The 22,876-nt window shown below is 40.0% G+C and overlaps 1 protein-coding gene across 1 annotated transcript in view; it reads left to right on the top strand.

Annotated features, from left to right (window-relative positions):
* Trdn (triadin) overlaps positions 1-22,876 on the top strand; it is a 205,633-nt gene that overhangs the window by 71,516 nt on the left and 111,241 nt on the right. The window contains exons 6-7 of the mRNA XM_033763212.1: positions 10,855-10,914; positions 22,353-22,418. Of these exons, the coding sequence (XP_033619103.1) occupies positions 10,855-10,914; positions 22,353-22,418 (126 nt within the window). The remainder of the gene's footprint in view (positions 1-10,854; positions 10,915-22,352; positions 22,419-22,876) is intronic.

The raw sequence follows: 22,876 nt of genomic DNA, 5'->3' as shown, positions 1-22,876 counted from the left end.
TCAAAGTTGAGAAAGAATAATTGCAGTCACTCAGAACTACACACACTCTGTTTTTTGAACAATGCAAACTGGTCTTCGATTTTAGAAGCCCAGTGACCTCCTGGTTACAGATTTCATGTCTCGCCCCGAAGCCCTTCTGCATTGCACGTGACTCCCCTGCTTCCTGACGAGGGAAACTGCTCTCCTGGATGAGCAGGGCCCAGCCAAGAAGTCCGTGTTCTGTGAGACTGCGCTCCATGCAACTCAATGGCAGCTCCTCCACTAAGGGCAAACAAATTACCTTCTCCATACAGTTGTGTTTTTAAATTGTCCCAAAGCTGTGCAGGTTGAAAGAGCTGCCCAGTAAATTTAAACGTGGTTCTTTTACTGTGCAGTCTTCTTACTTTTCTGAACTCCATAGTAGCTCTTTGCGAAGAGAAGGAATGAGGAAGAGCCAGGACATGTGAGCGTCAGAAATGTGCAGGGCTTTCAGAGGAGGAGCTGGAAAGGCAGCATGGCGTCGCGGGGCGTGAGATACCGGGGCAGTGCGCCTGCCCGAGACCTTCCTGCTTCCGTCTTCGTTCAGCTTTAGTGGCTTAGACCAGGCTGAACTCTGAGTGTCTGAAAAATATGGTGCATGGAAAAAAGGAGGTAGAATAAAAAGATGACTAAATCTGAAAAACTTCACACCCTTGGGACACTGATTACTAGGGGGGCCCTAGGCACAATGCTAAGTAGGAGATTCAGTTGTCACTAAGTCTGTCCTCCACATGAGTCTAGGTCAAATCTGAGCTGTTTAGGGACTTGCAGCTGTTCCTTCCTCTTGTCTTTTTAGACATAGATCAGACTTGTAGCCATGAGGGCCAAGGTCCGGGGAAACAAGGGCAGGCACGCGGGAGGAGTCAGAGTGAGAAACGGAGGGGAGGCTGGGGAAAAAGGAGTGCTGGGAGATGTTTCAGAGAATCACTTCTCTGTCGCTGAAGACAGAGTGTACACCGTGTGGCAGAGTCAGGGGACGTCTCCATTAGAATTACTGTGGTGCTCACAAGAGACCCAAACCCAGTTCCTCCTGAACAGACATAATCCTTTACTGGCTCAGAGATGGGACCATCTGAAGGGGACAGGCTGCAGGCATAGCTTGACACAGGTTTCTGCACAGCGTTGTACAAAGCATCTCAACTTCTGCTCTGCTTTTCTTCCTGTTCCATTTCCTCTATTCTTCTGCAGGCTTTTCTTTCCTTGTGACAATTATGGCTGCCTGAAGCTTGGGGCCAAATTTAATTTACTTCAGTGACCAAGGAGAGGAAGCTGTGCTCTTTTGCTTAATGTTCGCAATAAAACAGCTCAGTGGACTCTCCTGGGTGTAGCCCGAGTTCCAAACTCTTGCTGGAACGCATCAGTTGGCCAGAGTTGCAACATGGGCTGTGTGAAGGCCTGGGGCATGGGGGACTAGAGAGGAAGCATCACCCCAACTCCTCCCGTGGAGTTCAGAAGAGGACAGTTCTGACACAGAGAGGGAGAAATCTGTAGTAACAGATTCTACCCAGAAGCCATGCACATCCGGATCTGTGCTGTTTCTAACTCAGATTCCCAGGTGACCTCCCACCTCAGATTAATGAAATCTGAATAACAGAGGTTGAGCCTGACAGAGATTCCTGAGGGCTTGAGGGAGGGAGAGGATAAACGGAGGAGGAGTGGAAGTGGCTTCTGTTGATTGGGAGGAAACATCTCTAAAATTAATCTTGGTTTGGCTGCACATTTCTGTGAACGATGAGGAACAGCCTTGTTGTGCCTCTGAAATGGATGAATTGTAGGATTTGTATGAATCATATCTCAACTAAGCCGGCTTTCAAAATACATGAAGTAATAAAACTAAACGTGCAATTATTCTTCCTCCCACCAAAAAAATATATATATTTTAAAAATTTCAGCAGCATGTCTAAATCACCTCCAAGGTGAGAGCCATAAAAGGGTATTTCTGAGACTGGGATTCTATGCATTGAGAGGCGAGTAGGTGAGACACAGAAAGAGTTAGTAATGGCATAGCTGGTGTATGTGTTGTGTCTGCTGTACATAAATCACTAAAATGTGAACTAAGATAACATCAGGTCCACGTGGGCCTAGACCATTGGCTACTCACAGACAATTGCATCAGCAGAACATATCAGAGTTACAAACACGGCTGGAACAAATTCAAATGAACACAGTGAGGAGTTATTTGTCTTGGTTTCACTTTGCTGTTTACTTGTGACGGTACATCACATCACTAAACATCAGTGGCTTGCAGTTCTTACACATGTAAAACAAAGTTGCTGGATACATGGATTCCAAGTACTTTGTGTCCACGACGTTTTTGAGTCTAAGGTGAAAGTGTCTTGTCATGTACGAATAGTTTTATCAAGAGGCCCATCTGGACTAGAGCTTTGCATCTCGAGTTATGGTCCTCGGGACAGCAACTTTAGCTCATGGCAGCTATTTAGAAATCCAGCCTCCATCTACACTAGTTGAATCTGACTCTGCATTTTAAGAAGACTCCCTCAGTGAGTCTCATGCACATTAAAATTTGGGAAACATTGATCTGGACAGTAGTTTGCTCTTCTGCCTGTGGTTCTGAAATTACCTGAGAGCTTATATAAATTTTGGATCTCTAAATGTTTCCTCACCCCGAGAGACTGATTGATTGAGTTTGGGTTGCAGAGCAGGAGCATATTTTAAAATCCGTGCAGATGATTCTGGTGTAAATCACAATGATATTATCTATAATACCATCAAATATGGATCATACATATGAACACAGCCAAAAATATCGTGCATTTGATTATCTAGCAAAAGGTTATTATTTATAATAATTTCCACTTGTCTCGTGTATGCACCCCTGGGACACAGTGTATCTGTGATAGGTAGAGAAACCCAAAGAGGCCACAGATCAACCTGAGTATACAGTGTACGGCAAAAATGAGATTAGGTAGATAGCATCTTAATATATTTAGTACGAAAGTTATCGTAAGAGTAAATAGTATACAATGTTGAGGCTTATTTTTCTGGAAAAGTTAAACTTCTCTTTTTAAGTAATGAAACATGACAAAATAAAAGTTCAAACTATTTTATATTTATGGACCTAAATATCCCTGTAGGAAATTCTCATCAATAGTTGCTCATCTCCGTATCTGGAGCATGTGCTCACTTAACTGCACACTATAGATTTTTTTTTTTTTTTTTTTTTTGGTACCGGGGATCTAATTCAGGTTCTTGTGCTTGTGAGGCAGGTGCTGGAAGCACTGAGCTAAATCCCTGGCCCATACTATAGATTCTTTGAGGAGGAGAAAATTCTCCTATTTATACTGTTTATTTATGATGAGTAGTGCCCTTTACCAAAAAATATTTCCTCAATATTACAGAAAAAGTATCATAAAATATAGAAACCTATACAAAATTTGGTATGTTTATGTAAAATAGTGAGTTCAGTAAAATATTTTCCATTGACTTAATTAGCTACCACACAGATAACTATGTTTATTCAGTAATTTGTCATAATTAATCTTTTGTGTTCCTAGAAACAACTGGCAAAAACTTACAAATAATATTACATTCAAATGAATCAATAATTTAAATTTTAATATTTAAAATGAGAAAAGTTATACAATAACATTTTGTATTATCTGATTCTGTGAGATATCTAGGGAAAGCAATGATTAAAAAAAGTTCCTTAAAGTCCAATCTCTCATAATAATTTAATAAACTGGATTTTCTTGAATCAAGATGGTTGCCTTGGTGACAGAGATTACCCTTTTAACTTCTTGAGTCTGTCACTTGAAAGTATCTCGCTGATCACACTCTGAATGCATTAACTGTGTGTCACTGATAAAGGAAAATTGTAGGCTTTAAACTAACCGTGTCCATCTTGGACAAAATCATAAAATACTCAGCACTAAATTTTATTATGAGTGTAAGTAGACAAGTTCTGTCCTGAGCAAATGTTCACATAATGTAGCAAAATAATTTAGAGAAACCCAGGTACACACGAAGCTCAGCTTTAGATCACATAGTGCAATCTATTTTCACTAAATGTGACCTCATTTATTGTTGGGATCACCAGCTTTCTCATTTTTCTTGGTACCCACGGCCTCTCTTCATATGGAAATCAAACTAACAGAAACTTGGAAGATTTTATTGGTCCTACGACTACCTTGGGTAGCGCGGCAGACAGCTTAGATAATTAGGTTTTGACAGTATTAAACAACCCAGCGGGGAAGGATAGCCAAGCCAGTGGAGTGAGTCCTCACCTCCAGGTCAGAGTAGTTTTAGAGTCCTGGTCTCCATCGCGAGTGTATGCTTCTAAGAGGCATTCAGCTCACACAGTGAAAACCACAAGTTCCTCATCATACCTGAAAAATTGCAAAGTAATTTTCGTCAGCAAAATGTTCACTAAAACCTGTATTTGTAATTTTAGACTTCTCACATAAACGCACTGACCAAATGCCCACATTTTACAATATAACGTAGGGAAATGTTATTAGACAAAAGAGAACGCAGTAATCACTGCAATGTCCTAGTCACTACTGGAAATGCTGGGGGAATTGTCGCAGGAGCAACCCGGAGGACGCGGGGAATAGAAGCTTCGGATTCTTCTTAAAGTAGGCAGAGCAGCCCACTGAAGTCTAAAATCATGTCTCTAATTTTTCCTATTGAAACGGACAAGTTGGGTTGTCAAAGTTTTATTATAATCCACTCAGTTTACCTAATTTTGTATAAATACAATGAGTAAGTACTGTAAGGTGCTGCATTGAAAAACATGCTTAGTGTCTTTCATTATTATTGAGTTTTTCAGTGTTCCAGAGAAATAATATTAATGGGATCTGTGTACTGTGAAAATCTCTTGAATAAGTGTTGCAGTTTATAAATACATTTCAGATATGTCATTTTACTACTATAAGTAGACTTCTGTAACTTTTCACAGCATTTCAAACAGAAAGTAGAAATATCTGCAACTAAAGCATCTTATTTCCTCATGATAGTCATTTTACTTTCGTGGTTAAGTTGTTTTGAGAGTTGTGTCATCTAGAAGAGGTAAGACAAAATCTACCTGCACCTTCTGAAATGTGCAAAAATATTTTTCACGTAGTAGATATTTATCAAACAGTTATAATACACGCTCTGTTAAGAATTGAAAATTTAGTGTAGAACAAAATAAATCATTCTTGCCATGTTCAATTTGGTATTTAGTGACCAAGAAGGACAAGCACCACTATACTCATAGCCAGGTTTCACACAGTGCTTGCTTCACATCAGGTGCTGCTCTCGATCTTTCACACTTTTTTCGTATTTTACTGCTCATGTAAACTTCTACTGTGCACGTTTTTCCGAACCTTGTTTTATAGATGAAGAAGTAACATTCTCAGCGAGAATCAAATTTAATTGGGCAGGTTAACTTGAGAACTAATTTAACACTAAGCTATATTTTAATGATGGACAGACATGAAAATATTTTTGTGTAGACCTTTTAATAGATTACCTATATTTTCCAATGAAAATCTATGATTTTTTCCAATAGAAATTCATAATACTTTAATTATAGCAAAATAGGGTAGATTTGTGGCATTGTCCATAAGAAGATCATTAAAACAGTCATTTAAAGATCACAAATTCAGAAATAATGAGTAATCTAAAAGATGAGCAACTTTTATCTATACTCAGCATCATAATAAGTTAATAGTCTTCTCCTCTGTTTCTTAGCAATTCACAACTCTCACACTTTGCTTGAGGTACTTTAGGAAATCAGTGTAATTGTGGATGGTGCATTTCATTTTTTCCACTGAATCACAAATTACCAAAGTTAGATTGTAAGTCCTTCAGGTTGTGTAAGTGAAGGAAAGTTGTACACGCAGTTAGAACCTCACTCCATGGAGCTTTCTCAGAGGTTGAAGTGCTTTTGCTTTAGAGTAGGAGATGAATAAGAATCCCAGATGAAACACTGACTCTTTTCTCATTTCTCATTTTTGCATGTAACTCTTTATTAATAGCCAGAATATTGGTAGAGCGAAATCAAGAGAAGTAAAAGAAAAAGAAAATATCACCCACATCCTGTAGAAATAGCCTGCCCTTCACTTAAGTCCTATGGGGTTTTTGACACCATTTCTGACCCAGTAAAACATCACTAGCAGCTGGGCCTGGTCTGCCGGGCAGGAGCCTGGGGTATCAGCAAATGGAGCCTCTTCCTGCCTTTTAACATGCTGAGAGAGCTGTCATTCTTTTTCATGCTGTTTCCCTTCCTTTAATTCTCAAAATTCAAATTCAAATTCATCCTTCAAGAACTTATAGGAAGTTTCACACCTGGATTTAAATACTTTGTTTTCGACCTCTGTACTTTCTAAGTCACAAAGTCCTTAGATTGTTCTGTTTGAAAAATGCTTTATGATTCCAATTGGCATCTGGTGCTGGGACTTAACACCTTTTCGGAGGCATTTGACTTTCCCCTAATTCTAAACCAGGCATGTCTGGACATAAATAATGACTGCCTTGACCTTCCTTGCCTTTTGTCTATGAGTTTGGTTTGCATTTAAATAAACTGTTCCTTAAAAAGTGTCATGCTATGAAATCCAGCTTTATATCACTATGCATCACTGTTACATTACGTGAAATAAAGGCACTCATATTTTTGTGGAAATTCTTAAATATGTTAGAATTCATATACCATAGGGAATTTTATTCTTTGAAGCATTTTTAAAACCACGGGGCAATAGACGTCTGTCTTTAATAATGTCAATCCTTTGAATTTAATTTACCAAAAATACAAAAGGTTCTTGGCTGGGAAGGGCAACTGCAAGAAACAAATCACCATTCGCTGTGCCAGAGGAAAATATCCTTCTGAAGGCTAAACTGGTAACATGCTGTTACTCACCTGGGTGGGAGCAGAATGGTCATCATGTCCTGGCAAAGCATGAGGGGACAGTATTGCCATGTTATGCAGAGCATGGAGCCCTAGTTGGCCCCTTCTGAGGCAGAAGAGCCACAGGCAGGGACATCAGTGACTCCAATCCCCAGAGAAAATGTGCACAGAGGCATATTTGATGTCCCCTGAAGTGTGAATCATAAATTTCTTTGCCCTCTGTGAGCAAAGAAGGGGAGATCTGGGTGAGCAGTGGCCTTTGTGCGTTTAGCTGCGTCATCCCACAGCTGTCACTCTAAAAATATTGATGGAGCTAAAGAGAATTTTCTGGGAAAGATTTAATCAATGATGTTCCTGCCATGAACAAGCAAGCAGAAGTGAAAACAAACCAACCTGCTCATGCAAGACATTGCTACTTCAGTTTGCTGTGAGCTGTAGAGATTGTACTGGGCAAGTTTTTAAGCCTGTGATTCTAAGTTGAAAGAGAACAGATGGACCTACCTAGAGTAGGGGCTCTTTATCATGTTAGGCTGAAGAGTCAGGAACATTAAAACCAGCCTTGCCTGGTTGTCAAACAGGGATCACTCTACTCTTTTTATTCTGTCTATCATAGACTCAAAATAAAGTTCTCTGGAGTATATTGCCATTTTTCATATTAATTCTCCACCAGTTGTTTTTTAAATTTTTTTCCTTAGATAAAACATGAAATGTATCAGTCAACATGAAGGTGTTCACCTTCCCCTTCATAAATTTAAAACAGATGCAGAGAATGCATTTGGCCCCGTCTTTCCTTTTTACTATTTATTTATGTACACGTGTGTAGTAGATGCTGTTTACGTTCCTGGTGGAGAGTTAGTACATGGACGTAACAGATCACAGTTCCTTTCTCTAATGCCCTTTCCCTTTACCCGCTTGTCTCTCTACCCATCTGTTCATTCCCTTCTGTTTTGGGACATATTTGCAGCACATAATGTTTACATTACTTGTGTGAAGTTGGTACGTGTACAGGACACATCCTAAGTCTTTTTGTCATCCTGTGTTTCACCTCCTCCTCCCTCCAACTTTTGATCCCCACAGAAACTTTCTAAAATCCTAGTTAGTACAGACTAACTGTACGTATTAATGGAGTTCACTGTGATATTTTCGTACATGCACACAGCATGCATGGATTGTGTCTAATCACTCTTTTTCTAGCCCTGTCCACCCCTTCCCAATCTCCCAAAATGTCTATACTACTTTTCAGGTTGACATTTTTTAGTTTCCACATATGATAAAGACAACGTAGTACTTGTCTTTCTGGATCGTGGCTTATTTGCTTTAACACAATGTCCTTTGGTTCACGAGTCTCACTGAAAAGGATGAGATTTCATTGTTAACATAATAATGTTAATCATCCGTTGTGTATAAACAACATTTTCTTTATCCACTCATCCACTGGTAGGCACCTAGGTTGCTTCAAAGCGTCTGTGAAGAAGAACAACACTCAGTGACAGAAATAAGTCCTGGTCAGCGACTGAGATCCCAGTCTTTCTGAGATGCATCTTCAGTATTTCCCCCTGCGGAACGTATCCCCACTCACTGCCTGTGTCTATAATTCAGTCCCCAGTCTGTAAATGGGATGCAGCTTTATGCACACAGCAGTCCGTTGCCCTGCCGCCTCCCTCTGCTCTCTGATATTTGGTAGGAGCCACATTAAAACAGAAAAATATAAAAGTCTTTTTAATAATATTTAATCCAGTATGTCAGTATAGGCTCAAATGAACAAATGCAACTCGAGGAGATAGTGAAGACTCATTTTAATGTTAAAATCACAGTTCGGAGCCCAGTCCAGGCTACTTCACAACTTAGCAAGTCCTTGTCTCAAAATAACGATAAAAAAGGGCTTGGGACATAGCTCAGCGATAGGGTCTTGGGTTCCCTCTCTAGTACCAAGAGAAACAAAACAGCAGCAATAACAACGCCTGTCTTGATTACCCAGAGTTTGTTCATGTGATCGCAGAGACAGCCAAGCAAGTCTGTACCCACGTGACCAGCAGTCAGGAAGACAAACCTGAGCCCCAGGCGTAGACCAAAGCTTTCCACACCACAAAGAATTTCTTCTCCTCTTGCTCTGGAAAAGCTCAGGCTAATTTTAAGGCTTTCCCATGGGATCAGACAAAGTTACTGAAATATGAAGAATCACCTTCTCACTCAAAGTCGAGTGACTGAGGATTTTTATTATCTCTGTAAATTATCTCTGAACAACCTGAAATACTAACCTGGCCACACAGGCCTGGCAACAATACCATCACAGCCAATATATCCAAATGATATAATTTCACATCTTAGTTATGACAGCTTACTAATGACTCACTTTACTTTTTGATACTAAATCCTCATACTCCTGTGTGTACCTTAGACTTAGGGTACACATCAGTTTGGAATAACTACATACATATCATGGGCTTAAAATGCTGTATCTAGTGGCCCATCCATTGGACAGCATAGGTCTGGGTTGGCAAAGGGTTATTAGGTCACTAGGCCGGTTATCACGCAGCCTTAGAGAAGTGAATTGCAGCTAGGATTCATTTTGTCCAACAGGAGACCTTGGCAATCTCTGATGGTGTTGTCATGGCTGCAGAGAGGTTACAGGGCCCACTGGTGTCTCACAGGCATGGGGACGCTGCCGGATGGCTGAGAATGCAGAGCAGGGGCACCCCACCACAGATAATGCTTCATCTCAGCCAAAAGGCACCAGTGTGAGAAACTGTTGAAGAGTAGAATCTATAGGCATGAATGAAAGAGATAAACAAAAGAGTGTGAGGTAAAAGACAGAAGTCTGTGCGTCCCTCTGAGATCTTTCCTGAGACCTTAGGCACTGTATTCAGAGTTCTGTGAGCTCCTTACCTCCCTTGTTTCTTTCCGGCCATATTCAGTTTGGGTTGGATAAGCACGAAGGGATGACAGTGTTAATGGTGAAAGGATGAATTCATGGCAAAAACGAGGGAGGGAAGACAATCTGCACACTGCTGGCCGCCTACATAAGGAGAAAATAAAGGTCAGCAAATGTCCTTTTTGAAGATATTCAGGGTTTCCCTGTAATTGGTCTTGATTTAGTAGACTTTTGGAAAAGTTACAAAAATGCAAATGCAAATTTACAAATGGAAATTATAAAATGTGTACAGTAAGTAATTAGTATCATCTCAGACCATCTGTGGAAAAAGTTTGATAAATAAATAAGTAAACCTCATTAGCATTTTCTAAGCAAAACCATGATGTTTAAGATTAAGTCACTTTTCAGAGGTAGTCAACATATTTGTAAACTTTAATCTCAAATTCACTTCTATACAAATTAACTGTAACTTCAGAATTAACTTCATTTTCTAAGACTTGGTAATATATGTACACTAAAGCTAGCAGAAAATTGAATATATTTGTTAAAACCTGATGTCTAGAAAAAATGTACAACTGACTTAATGACATGTAGCACATCTGTTTGAAGTAATTATTGGTTAAATGCAGTGCTAACTGCTGATTATAAACATAGCTTTGAGTCAATACTTCTGAGATATATTTCCTATTAGATACTGGTTGTGGTTCATTTCAGAAATTCCTAGTTTAATGTGTAAAAACTAAGTCTTCATAAATCTAAATGGCATTCTTATTATAGATTCTTAATTTGTATTGAGAATAATTGAAATAAAACATAATTATAGTCTGTGGATCAATTTTAGCATAGAAAATGGTGACAATATGGCTCTGTCAATGTAAATTTTTAAGCTTTTTCAGATGTCTCCAATGTTTTCTTTATTTCAACAAATAAGTGATTTTATGCAGAATTATATTAAAGACTCCTTTTATACATCAATATGCTTGTCAGGTATAAAATTTTGTACTTCATGGAATCACAAAGCTTAGGTCATAGATAAGGTTTAAATTTTATACTGATTTACAAAGTTTTTTTTTCTGACTCAAAAAATTTTTAAAGGCTGCATTTTATTTTTCCTTAGAAATACACAAAGAAAAGACTGAAAAGCAGGAAAAACCTGAAAGGAAAATACAAACTAAAGGTAAATATTTAAATTCATGTTTATTCTTATTTATTACACTATATGTTTTTATATGCAAGAAAGAAAATTTGGTATTAAGTTGCTTTTGATTCTTTTGAGATTTTTTTTTTTTTGGTATCATTTACATAAGTACTTTTACTCCTCAGTTAAATTCAAGTGTAAATGTATGAATAATATTCAATGACTGAAACCAAAGTAACTTCAAAAGGTGTGACAATCTTTATTTACAATTGGGTCCTCTTACTAAATATCACCACAGATATATTTTTGACTCATGATGCAAATGTTTCCCTTTTTAAATATGTTACTGCAATCAGCCACAGTTCAACTTTTTTTTTTTTTTTGTCCCGGGGATCGAACTCAGGACCTTGTACTTGCGAGGCGGGCTGTGGCACCACTGAGCTAAACCCCCGGCCCCACAGTTCAGCTGTCCAGGCCTGAATTCCTATACCCTGGTACGTCTTTACAATCCTGTGCGGAAGTGCAGAGTCGCTGTGTCTCCTCCCTGCAGAGACTGCAGCCCCACAGCTTTGGCCGGCAGCCTATGGGGTTGGATGGACAGCGACCAGAGGATGATTAATATTCCTTTTCGCCAAGCAGAATCCAGGCCCGCAATCCTGCACACAAGCATGTCAGTAATGCCCAGCATCGCCTTGTGGACCTGACAAACACCGCTTTTCTGTGGGTGACCCCTGTCATCATAAAACTTTAAAGAACTTACAGGAAGCTGTGTCTGCAGAAAGGACACACTTGGAAACATGCCCAGGTTTTCCCAGGGGTCAATTATTTGGATGAGCCAGGGCAAAAATTCAAATCTCAGAATCAATCTATTTGTATGTCACACAGAGAAAATGGAAGACTTTTCCTGGTGTAAAAAAATGCAATGCTGTTCCATATTTATCATGTAAAATGTGAAGTAATCCAAAATCGCCTATGGCAGATATCATTGCTATAGATCTCGAAGCTTCAAAGAATGGAAGCTCTAGTTGATTCTGATCTACCATGTGCCTCTGTATCCCAGAGCCCTGTTGTTGTTTTCAACTCTATTTTCCATACTTCCTTTTTGTGAAGAGCTGAAGTTATTCTCCCATATTATGTCTTTAATCCTAATGCTTGACTTTGGCCCTGATTGGTCATCCAGACCTTACACATCAGGACACTGAAGCTCACTAGCATGAAACCTATTTATATTCGTACTGGGGGAGCTAATGTCTCCTTGCTGTTTTCCTTCCCTTTTTTGGTTCTTAATTCCTTTGGTTGGGGAAATTGGACACAGCCCTTGGGCAGGGATGGACTAAGGGAACCGTGACTGGACTGGCTGTGTGTTTCTGTTTGCTGGAGTCAAGTCAGATACTCAGGTGCTTCTGTGTGAGTGGGATTCTCCTTCTTATCGTGCGGACTTTGCTATTAACTTCAGAGCGTTGCTGCTGGAGTGGACATTGTCATGCAGATGGTACCATTTACATTTTGGACCAGACTCTCTCCGACTCCTGCTGTCAAAGACTTTGAGCAGTGGGCTGGAGAATAGGTTTATTAAACTACCAAGTTGTCCATAATTAAAATAGTCAATTTGGCTGAAGCTCGAAATAAATTTCTCAAAGTCTAGGCTAGAAATTAGTTACCTGAACGCGTTTTAAAAGTAGACCAAATATATTTGGGGAAACTGAATATTTCCCCCAAAGAGACAGTAGGGCTTCAACTGTTTGACACTGATTTGAGCATCAAGACACTTTATTATTTTTCTCAAAAAAAATTTGTATGTGAAAAGGAGCATAAGATTAATTTTACTTGTTAGTTTCCTATATACATTCTAGGTGGAATACTGTTAGATCTTTGTTCCCAAATATTTCAATACGAGGAAATGTAGCTTTATAACTGTTCATTTATGAGATAAATGTTGTATTCTATATGCATTCTATATCAGTACAATTGTATATGATGAATACTTAAGAACTTAATTTGATATTAAAGCATTTTGAATTCTTATAAGAGATATAATATCTCTGTAAGACCTAAAGTCTCACTTCCACTCCACGGAGCGTGAACAGCCGAAAGGCCTCCACGATGCTGGGCCCTAACACCCAGCGAGGCTCCGGGAACACGACAGAGAACCGAGAAACCCAGGAAGGAACACACCAGGCTAGATGGTAAAGAGACCTTTATTAGTCTGGCCAGACGGCACTCCCGGAGCCAGGTGGCCCAGAGAGGCAACTGCTCAGGGGCTGAGGTACTTTTTATAAGGTTTTTCTAAACAAAGAGTCAGGGAATTCACAGAACAAGACTGCAAACACATTGCTTATCTTATGCAGGAAATGTTCTAGGGTCACCTTTTGTCAAACCATTTGCCCCCGGTCGGGCTGTTAACCAAGGTAGCAATTAGCATATGAAGAAGCACAGTCTGGCCTATTAGCATGGAGTCACTTTAGCCTATTCAAGTCTTACATCTCTAAAGTAATATTCTCATTATAGTATGAATATTAATGATTATGAGCAAGCCAGCAAATATCTCACCCTAAAAAGACTAAAGCTAGTATGCTTTGTGCAAAGATAAAAATTTTGATGATAATAGAAACTAGATAATATTCTCTATATCTTTCCTTTTTTAAAATGCTTACATGGAATTTATATTAGTCAGTTTTCCATCACTGGGACAAAATATCTGACATAAACAATTTAAAAGAGGAAAAGTTTCAGAGGTTTCAGTCCATGGTCAGAAGACTCCAAGGCAGATTCATCATGGTGGAAAGGCACGGAAGAAGAGAGCAGCTCCTCTCATGGCAGCTGGGAAGTGGAGAGAAAGTAGGACAAGCAGAGCCAAGGTGCCTCCTTCAGTGACTCCCCACGATCTACTTCCTCCAGTGAGCACTGACCGTCTAACGGCTCATTCAGCCAATGAACTCGTCAGGGGTTAAGCCATTGATGTGTTAGTACTTTCATGAGCCAAAAGTCCCACCTCTGCACACATAAGCCTTTTGAGGGAAGATTTCAGATCAAGTTGTATCAGTATTCTAGAAGGTCTTTGAAGAGTGGAAGTCCTTAGGAAGCCGGGTGAGGCTGTACCTGCATGATTTACTCATCAACTGTGATAGAGCAAACTAAAGAATATGTAATACTCGTGTGTTACTCAGCTTTCCATTGCTGTGAAAAATACTTTAGAGAAACAATGTAAACGAGGAAAGGTTTTGTGGCTGCAGAGTTTTCCATCCACGGTCTCTTGGTTCCACTGTTTCTGAACCTGTCATGAGCTGACACATCATGGACAGAAGCCACGTTAACGAAAGTGATATCCAGGAAGGAAAGACAGGGAGCGAAAGGGAGTGGAAGGGGGAGAGGGTTAAGGAGAGGAAGAGAAGTGGCCAGGGACAAAATGTGCCCTTCAGAGGCGTGCCCTCGGAGACCCATATCCTCCAACAGGCCCCGCCTCTCCTTTCCATCACTACCTGAGAGCCTGTAGGTCCGTTAATGGATTAATCCATTGACAAGGTTAGAGTGCTCCTGGTCCAATGCCCTGCCACCTCTGAGCAGTGGGCACTAGAGACAGACCTTTCAGCACATGAGCTCTGAGAAACATTCCAGACCCACGCTGTAACAACCCAGAGAACACAGATTGCCAAAACAATTCCAAATCAATGTGCTTATTAATTCATCTCTAAAGCATCAAAGAATTAATGAGTCTCAATTCTGACTCTTTGTAACAGAAAATTAGGTAATTTTTAGAGTCATCTACTTTAAGTGATTTAAATGCAGCATATTAAACTAACTTTTATTCTTACTTTGCCCCTCTTTATTTTGTTTGATGTTTTTCACTGGGGAAGAATATAGCAATTTCACGGAGCTAAATTAAGCCTTTTAATTCATAGCTTCACAGTAAATATCAATTACGGCTTTAAGCATATACTCTGACATGTTTGTTAAGGCTTACCTTTGAACTAACTTAACCTTGTTATTGCCACTTACAAGTGGCAGGAATTAACTTTGTAAATATAAAAAGAATAATGTATGTACTTGTGACCTTGTATTGAATTTCTGTAGAACAGACTGGAACATTACACTTGTTCAGCAGAGACTTATAACTGTAATTTATCTTTTCCTGGATCACCGAGTGTTATTCCTCTGATCGTCGTTCTTAGGAAAGGCCTTGGTGAGCGGGCAGAATGAGCTGACCACAGTACAGCATTGTGGGTACTGAGTAGTACACTCTTGTCCAAGTTAGAGGAATAGTGCAGATTTCATATCAGGGTTCTGGTTAATAATGAAGACTTCTCGCAGCACGTATTTGCATTTGAAGCCTAATATTTTGTAAAGTGCCTTTAACCTTGAGTTTACATCTCGCGATATTTCAGAGGAATGGTTGTCCACTGCGGACATACAGCCAAGTGTTCAGTGATGAGAAAAGCTGACCGGTCTCCTGTAGCAGCCAGCAAGCTGTGGGTTCTTTATAAGCATCAACGACTCTGCCCACAGACGTCTGAAATGAAAGGGCAGAAACAGACTCTCCTTAATGAACTGGAGGGACTAGCAATACATATACAAGTGCTAAATAAAAGTAGCAGTCATTATTTTCAAAACACTTTTCCCTGACCCATTATAAATTAAAGATCTTACTTGATAAGTAAACTAAGAGCAGAGTATGTGCTTTTGCCAAAGAAGGATGGTAACATTATTTAGAAAGGTCTTGAATTAACCAACACGGGTTAAATTCAGACCGAGTAACTTTTGCCTGCATGAGCTCACACGCGCAAATTGATCTAGCTTGGAGACCATTCCCTCAGACCTAAAATAGGGATGATGAAAAGTGTCATTAGACCTAGGTGCTTCTGAAGTGCACATAGGAAATAAAAATAATTCTAGGTTAACTATGGACAGTAAGTACTACCGGCTAGCGACCCAAATCCTCTTAGCTACTTCCGCTTAGACCAATGACAGTTTCTTGCAGGTTTCTTATTTGCATTACGCTTTCTTTACATGTTTGATGCCCCTCGATAGCCATCTGAACACAGGCTGGGGGAATTTATAATGTTTCATTCTAAGATCTTGTGATATAACATTATACTACTTGTGCTGTCATGTTACCCCCATATTTCTGCCTCCATTGTTAAGCAGTTTATATATTAGTGTTTATATACCATGAAACTACTATCCTTGATCTTTTATATTAATATTTATCTTAATCTTAGAGCAAACCAGGCTAGTATAGCATAGATAGATAGATAGATAGATAATTTATAGGTATTAAAACTAAGAATACTTTTACTGTGATTTCTTCACTGTCTAAATTAAAAAGCTGTAGAGCCAAGCCAAGCCTGAATCTCAGAATAGGAGGTTTTCCCCTCTGTATTCTGTATCCAGTGTTGTTCTTCTCTGCCAGAATGTGAGCACATCTATGGAGGTCTAGCATTTGTCTCTGAAACTCTGTAGTTGGGATCTTGTGGCCTGCTGATGGACCTCCCTGATCTGCTCACACGGTACATAGTTATCTGTTCCTGGTGTCATTTCTTTTTCCTACCACCATTTGGGCTTTATGTGGCCTACCTGCTGTGGGCTCCTGGATACCAGAGGTTCCATAACTGTGTGCATCTCTGTTACCTCCTCTGTCCCATTCTACACAAACCAAAACTGAGGAATGAGAGATGATACTACTTACCACTGGTAGAAATGCCAGATGGCTTGTCACAGGTGCATTCATTTCCTGTAGTTGCTATAGCAAAATATCACAAACTGATAAGATTTTAAAACAAAAACAGACATTTTTTTTCTCTTATAATAGTTCTAGAGGACAGAAATCCAAAATTAGCTGAGTAGGGCCCAAATCAAAGAGTCAGTGGCTTGTGGCCACTTTGCTCTGACCTTTGCCTGTGTAGTTATCTTACCATCTCCTCCTCCAAGTTCAGTGCTTCCTCTCATGAGGATATAAGGAATATTTAGGGCCCACCTGAAGGATCCAATCTTACTGCCCTATCTCAGGGCCTTTGGTTTAATCCTCCTGCAGAATATTTATTTGTATAAAGGGACATTAGCACATTGAGGAAACTGACATGGATGTGGTTTAGGGGGCTGTTATTTAGCCTACCTGTACCCACACAATACAGGCATAAAATTTACAGTTACATCATCAAAGGCTGGTATACAGTGGAACTATGGTACCTGAGCCTTTCCCAGTCATGTCCCAGGCTGACCATGCTGTTGGACGTCTGGCTGCCTCAGTTGCTGAGCAGATCCAACTGTAGCTTTCTGGCAGGGCCCTAAAGGAATGAGTGCTTCGGGGTTCCAACACAGACTCTGGAACCTGAAACGGAAGACTCAGAGCTAGGTCAGAAGTAAGTCCACAGAAAAGAGGGTCACACAGGAGATTATTAGTACTAGGTTCCCAAGGTGCCACAGCAGAATGCCAAACTGGGGAGCTTCAAGTTTATGGTCTCCCAGTTACAGAGGCTAGAAGTTCCGAATTAGGATTTCTTTCTGGCTGGTTTCTTCTAACAGACTCTACACCATGCCTCTCTCCTGGCTTCTGATGGCTCCTAGGCAATCTTTGGTTTGTAGATAAATCACTCAGTTTTCTGCTGTTATCTTGAAATGATGTTTTCCCTGTTTCACTGTCTTTTCATTGATTTATCCCTTGTGTGCAATACAAGGACATCAGTCATGTTAGATTAGGGACCAGAATAATGATGTATTCCACTGGGTTACCTCTGTGAAGACTCTATTCCCAAATATGGTCATGTTCTGAGGTACTGGAGGTTAGCGCTTCAACATATGGTGGTGCTGTTGTTTTGAGGGGGGAGGTGACACAATTCCGACTACAGATTTCATAGCTTCAAAGCCACGACTATATTGTAAAGGGTGATCAGAACTGAACAGTGTTCTTTAACTGCCTTGAAAGCCTCACATTTCTGAGAAACAGGTGAAGGACTGGAATCATAAACAGACAGAGGATTTGGCTGGTGGTGCCTCTCAGAAGCTAAAGATACAGGACACTACACCACAGCTGAATTTCTTTGGGCCCTTTATCAAAATGCTTTTAAAGCCCTCAAGTTAATTTCATCCCCCTATATTATATAAACTTTTATTTTTGTCTCCTGTCAGTGATACCTAATTGAGTCCCTAAAGTGCAGTAGATGTATATATTTCCCTTTCTGGCAGCTATGAAAGATAAACCTAGAAAACAAAAATAAAGGCTCTGTGCAAAGCTATGCATCATGGCCTTCATGGCAGCTGTCGGTTTATGGGGAGGTAATTGGGATCCTTTTTGTGACTTTGAAGCCCCAGGGGAAAGGGAATTGTCCATGCAAGCAAATCGGATTTGAGAATAAAACCAATATTTTAGAAATGAAAAACATCTATATTATCTTTTAAAGCACATATGTCAGATGAGATTTTAACTTTGGGTATTTTGCCAGATCATCACTATAATAGAGAAATGAAATAAATTTTTTATAAAACAATAGAATCTCAACATTATTGAGTGTAGATTTTAGGTTACATGCTTCCAGACTCCAATCAGTACTTGGGCTTGTAAGAGCGGGTCTTCCGTCTACACAACAATTTGGAGGAACGGGGAAGTATAGTTTAGGAATAAAGTGATTATATCATTGTATTCTTTTCTCACTTCACCTTGGAATCATATGAACCCGCCTCCTTATTCAATTCAGGCCAGTGGACTTTTTATGTTCCTGCAGGTTCTAAAATTGTGTGCATTTGTTAAAGTTAAAATTATGAATTCTTCTTTCACAAAAAAATGTATAATACAAGTCTTTTGAAGTTTCTCTATTCAGGAATCATTTTCTATTGTATTTATTGTTGTCTTTCAATGGTGGGTGCTTAGATCATTTTTCCTTAGCACAGAAGTGAAATTCTACAGATTAGTTACAAAAAACTGAAATACACACAGAAACAATCAGGAGGGTATCTGGAATTTTTGTTCAGTGGAGGCTGAAGCAGAATGAGTAAAGCATCAGGAAACGACAAATGGAGAAATGCAGTAAAAGGAAAACACTAAAGCTCTGTGATAGTTTACCATGTTTCCTAAAATTTTACAATGAGGAGTTGCAGTGCTAACCACTTATTTACCTGCTTATTAGCTATTAGTCTCCTGCAGTAGCCCTGAAGTCAAGTACGAGTTTCAGATTTGTGCTTAAATTTATTTACTGCCCATCAGGTTGGGAAGGTAGTAGCGTATACAGGTCAGTCCTTTAAGAGTCTGGACCAAAGCCTGTGAGTTTTTAGCTAAATGCAGAGGGACAAAGCAAAGGGCTTTGCCCAATCGGTTCCCGCCCCTTGGCGTCCAAGGAGCTTAGGCAATGAGAACTCCGGGGTCAGGGGCACTGTGAGCTGTGATTCCCTTCAGAAAAGACATTGAGATCAAAAGCAAAGCACAGAGCTCAGCATGGCGTGCTAGTGGGAAGGTGAGGCACTACAGATGCACTTCGGAGCGGAGCTGAGCTGATCGTTACAGTCAGGGAAAGGTCAGATCTTGCAGCAGTGCAGTGCCAATTCAGATGCCAACTCCAGGCCCATTCCAAAGGGGACATTCCAGCTGCTTTTCATTATCAACGCCAAAGGGGCTTTTGTTCTTATAAATAAGGTTGACAAACAGATTAAGCCCGAGCAGGTGCAAAGAGCTTACTTACTCTGTCCTGAGCTAAAATTATCTTGGCCACGACAGAACTCGCCTCACGGTCTGATGATGCTTTTCTTCCTACACATGAAACTTGTGCTTCTGCATTCTATGCTCAGGGCTGCACAAGCAAATGGAGTGGTGAAGCGAGTTGTTTTACTTTAATAGTGATTATTAGAGCATTCACAGACTGTCCCATCGCTGGGGCGAAGTCATTTCAAAACTTGGTGTTTGAGCAGTCTTGGCGAAGTTTGGCAGCTTTAGTGGCGATCTGCCATTCTGAACAGCTCCCCAGGCGCACCGGCCCAGCTGCTTCCCTGAGCTGTGCTATGGTGTGATTTTGAAGGGTAGGATGAAATTCCAGCAGCCAGTACTGTGTCTATAAATCACAACTGCCACTGGAGGAACCAGATTGTCCCCTGGGTAAAAGAAAAAAGGAGTTAATATGCTAATTTGAGCCTGAATTCAGCCCCCTTGCTCTTTTGATTTTCATGTTATTTCTCTCACTTATGCCTGCGCACTCGTCAGTCTGAAAACCCGTTAGCAGAATGGACAACCAGCTGTCTGGGCGGTGGCGGGGGTGCGTCCTGACAGAGGCAGGATGCAGATTAGGTGTCCCCAGCGGCTCCTTCCTATCAGGCTCTGGAACCTGGCTTATCTCCCATAAACTTGGTTCCCTCTGGAGAAACTTTAAAAGAGGCTTTGTTTTTGCCAAGAACTTCTTTTGGTTTTCAGCTTAATTAATAGTGATGCAAAGTAACCGAAATGAGCTATCTGCAGTCTGTGTAAGTGCTGATTTGCTCCTCTTATTTGGAAAGATATTTATATTGAGCTTAGCAGCTCAGAAGCACCTAGAAGAACCACTGCACACACAAAGAATAAAATAATGTCTAGATGTTCTAAGGCATTTCCCCCCTCCTGTTTATCTCTAGGATTTATTTGAGAACTTTTAACAAACTAAAAACTATTTTAATCATGGGAAGCAAGCAGGGCAAGGTATATATATCTATATCTATATAGATATAGATATAGATATAATCATATATTCGATTTTAATATATTTATTAGTATGTTATATATTGTTTATATTATATACCTTATTTAAATATAGTCCATGAAAAGAATTTCACTTAAAAAGAAAAGTAGGTCTTCTTACAATATTTAAGAATTTTACTTATTTTAAAAAAAAGTGATTCCACTCTATGGCACGTGCCAAGGGTGCAAAAATAAATTAACCTCATATCCCCCGAAGAGTTTCCCTAGTGGGTAGTCGAACAATCGCGGTGCTGTTTAATTGGTAAAGTAGTCACGCCGCGGCGCAACTGGAGTATGTGATAAGCAAAGATCAAAGACAGCTTTACAGAGGCGGAGGCCGTGCACGAAGATGAATAGGTCCGTGGAACAGGTGAAGGAAAGCAAAGAAACGTGTGTGAGCCAGGATTCAAGCTTGGAGGAGAGGAGGGAGCCGCAGTGAAGGGACATCGCTGGGCACATCTGGTGCGTGTAGAGCTACGAGCGTGCCGTTCGAACAGGAGTACGGATTTCAAGGAGAGATTCCTGCTACGCAAGATCGGGACGGGAAGCACATGTCAGACGAGCGGAGTAATAGAGTATTTTTATGTTTGATGTATCACCTGCTCCGTGACAGACACCAAGCTAAGGGCAATAGTATAAGCAGACTTATACTAGAAAGATTACGGTGGAAAACTCTAAATCTAAAGGTGCAAGGGGTGAGTCAAGGCATTACGGTAAAATGTGCAGCAGTAGCCTGTTTAGGACGCACACCAGGCTCTGACTTTCTCAGGCGGTCTCTTCCTCTGTCTGTTCCGCTCCCTGGCTGCTAAGCTTTGCTGTTCTCCCACCCTCAAGTCTCACCTCTACCGAGAGGCCTTTCCGGAGCCTCAGTGAGGTTAGGCCTATTTTACACAACCACAGATTTTTCTTCAGCAGTGGTTATGGAGCCGTCACCCCTTACTGTCCATACCCCGAGACAGGGATGGTGCTTTCTTATCTGGGCATCTTCAACTCATGGCAGGCGTTCTTTTGTATTTGTGTGTAAATAAATGATAGGCTAGGGAATATAATATTAAATAAAGGAAGAAGAAGGGTAAGAGGAAGGTTTCAAAGTAAGATTGAAAGAGCTGAGAGAGAGAGAGAGAGAGAGAGAGAGAAAGACAGAGGAAAGAATCTGGGATGAACCCTGTATCTCTAGCTTGGGTAATGAATAATAATAATTATGACAAGCATGGGGTAAGACTGTGTCTTAAGTTTGAATCCTACTGCAATAATTAGTTGCGTCACAGCTAAGTGACTTTCACTTTCTTTGAAAAGTTTTGCTAAGATTCGAATTGCCTTCCAGTATATTTTCCAAAACTTTTAATGTGGAATATTCTTGTAAAAGATGAACACGTACAATTTGGGCTGATTCTTCTTTGCTTCCAGCTCAGGAGATTGTGTGTGTTTCCGTCATATTTCTGGCATTCATCCCATATCAAAGCTAGGTTCTTTGGCATCTGACATGGTAATTTTTTAAAAATTTCTAATTCACTAATGACTTGTAAAAGTTGAGGGACGTTTTATCTTTGCAGTCATACCCAGTTTTGGTACTAGTCTGAGTTTAGATGTGAAAAAACAGAAACAGAAATAACATGTAAATCTATAATTTTATTGAAGTATAAAACTCTGTGTTTGTGAGACGTCATGCTAGTTAAAGGAAGATTTCTAAAAGCAGCAGGTGAGTTTTTGATATAAAAAACATCCATACAATTGTCTCATCGTTTATCCCTTTTATTTAAATGAATTAGTGTTATCTGTTTCTTTCCAGTTGCACACAGAGAAAAGGAAAAAGACAAAGAAAAATCAAAAGAAAAAGAAAAACCTGAAAGAAAAGGTATATGAATATTCTACTTTGCTGTTTTAATGTTAAATTCTGTTCTTTTAACTTCCCTTTCTTTACTGTCAGACTTCAGATGGCCTTATGTTTCTTCTTTTAAAATTATATTGTCATTTTTTTCCTTGTATTGATAGAATCTGAAAGGAGTCTCTGGATAGAAGGGGATAAAGTGCTTAAGGCTCTGGAACTCTGTTAATGCTTCACTTTCCAGAAAGGTTTTATCACCTTTCCCCTTGTGGCTTTGAGACTGCCTTAGAAGCAAGGAAAATAGTATTTTAGAAAATACTGGCCAGTTTTATAGATAAAAAGCTGATCTCATGACATCCACTCATGTCACCTCTTGGACCTCTTAGACTGCATTTGGCTGTTTATTTATTTAGAGGAGATGGGCAGTGTTCCACCTTGCCAGCCCCGGAAGGCCTGGTGCAGCCAGCCCTTCCTGCTCCTGCTCACCG

The sequence above is a fragment of the Fukomys damarensis genome, unplaced genomic scaffold, assembly GCF_012274545.1.
Source record: "Fukomys damarensis isolate Sample0158 unplaced genomic scaffold, DMR_v1.0_HiC HiC_scaffold_14, whole genome shotgun sequence".
In the NCBI taxonomy this organism is placed as follows: Eukaryota; Metazoa; Chordata; class Mammalia; order Rodentia; family Bathyergidae; genus Fukomys; species Fukomys damarensis.
This window is presented reverse-complemented; position numbering and strand designations above follow the sequence as displayed.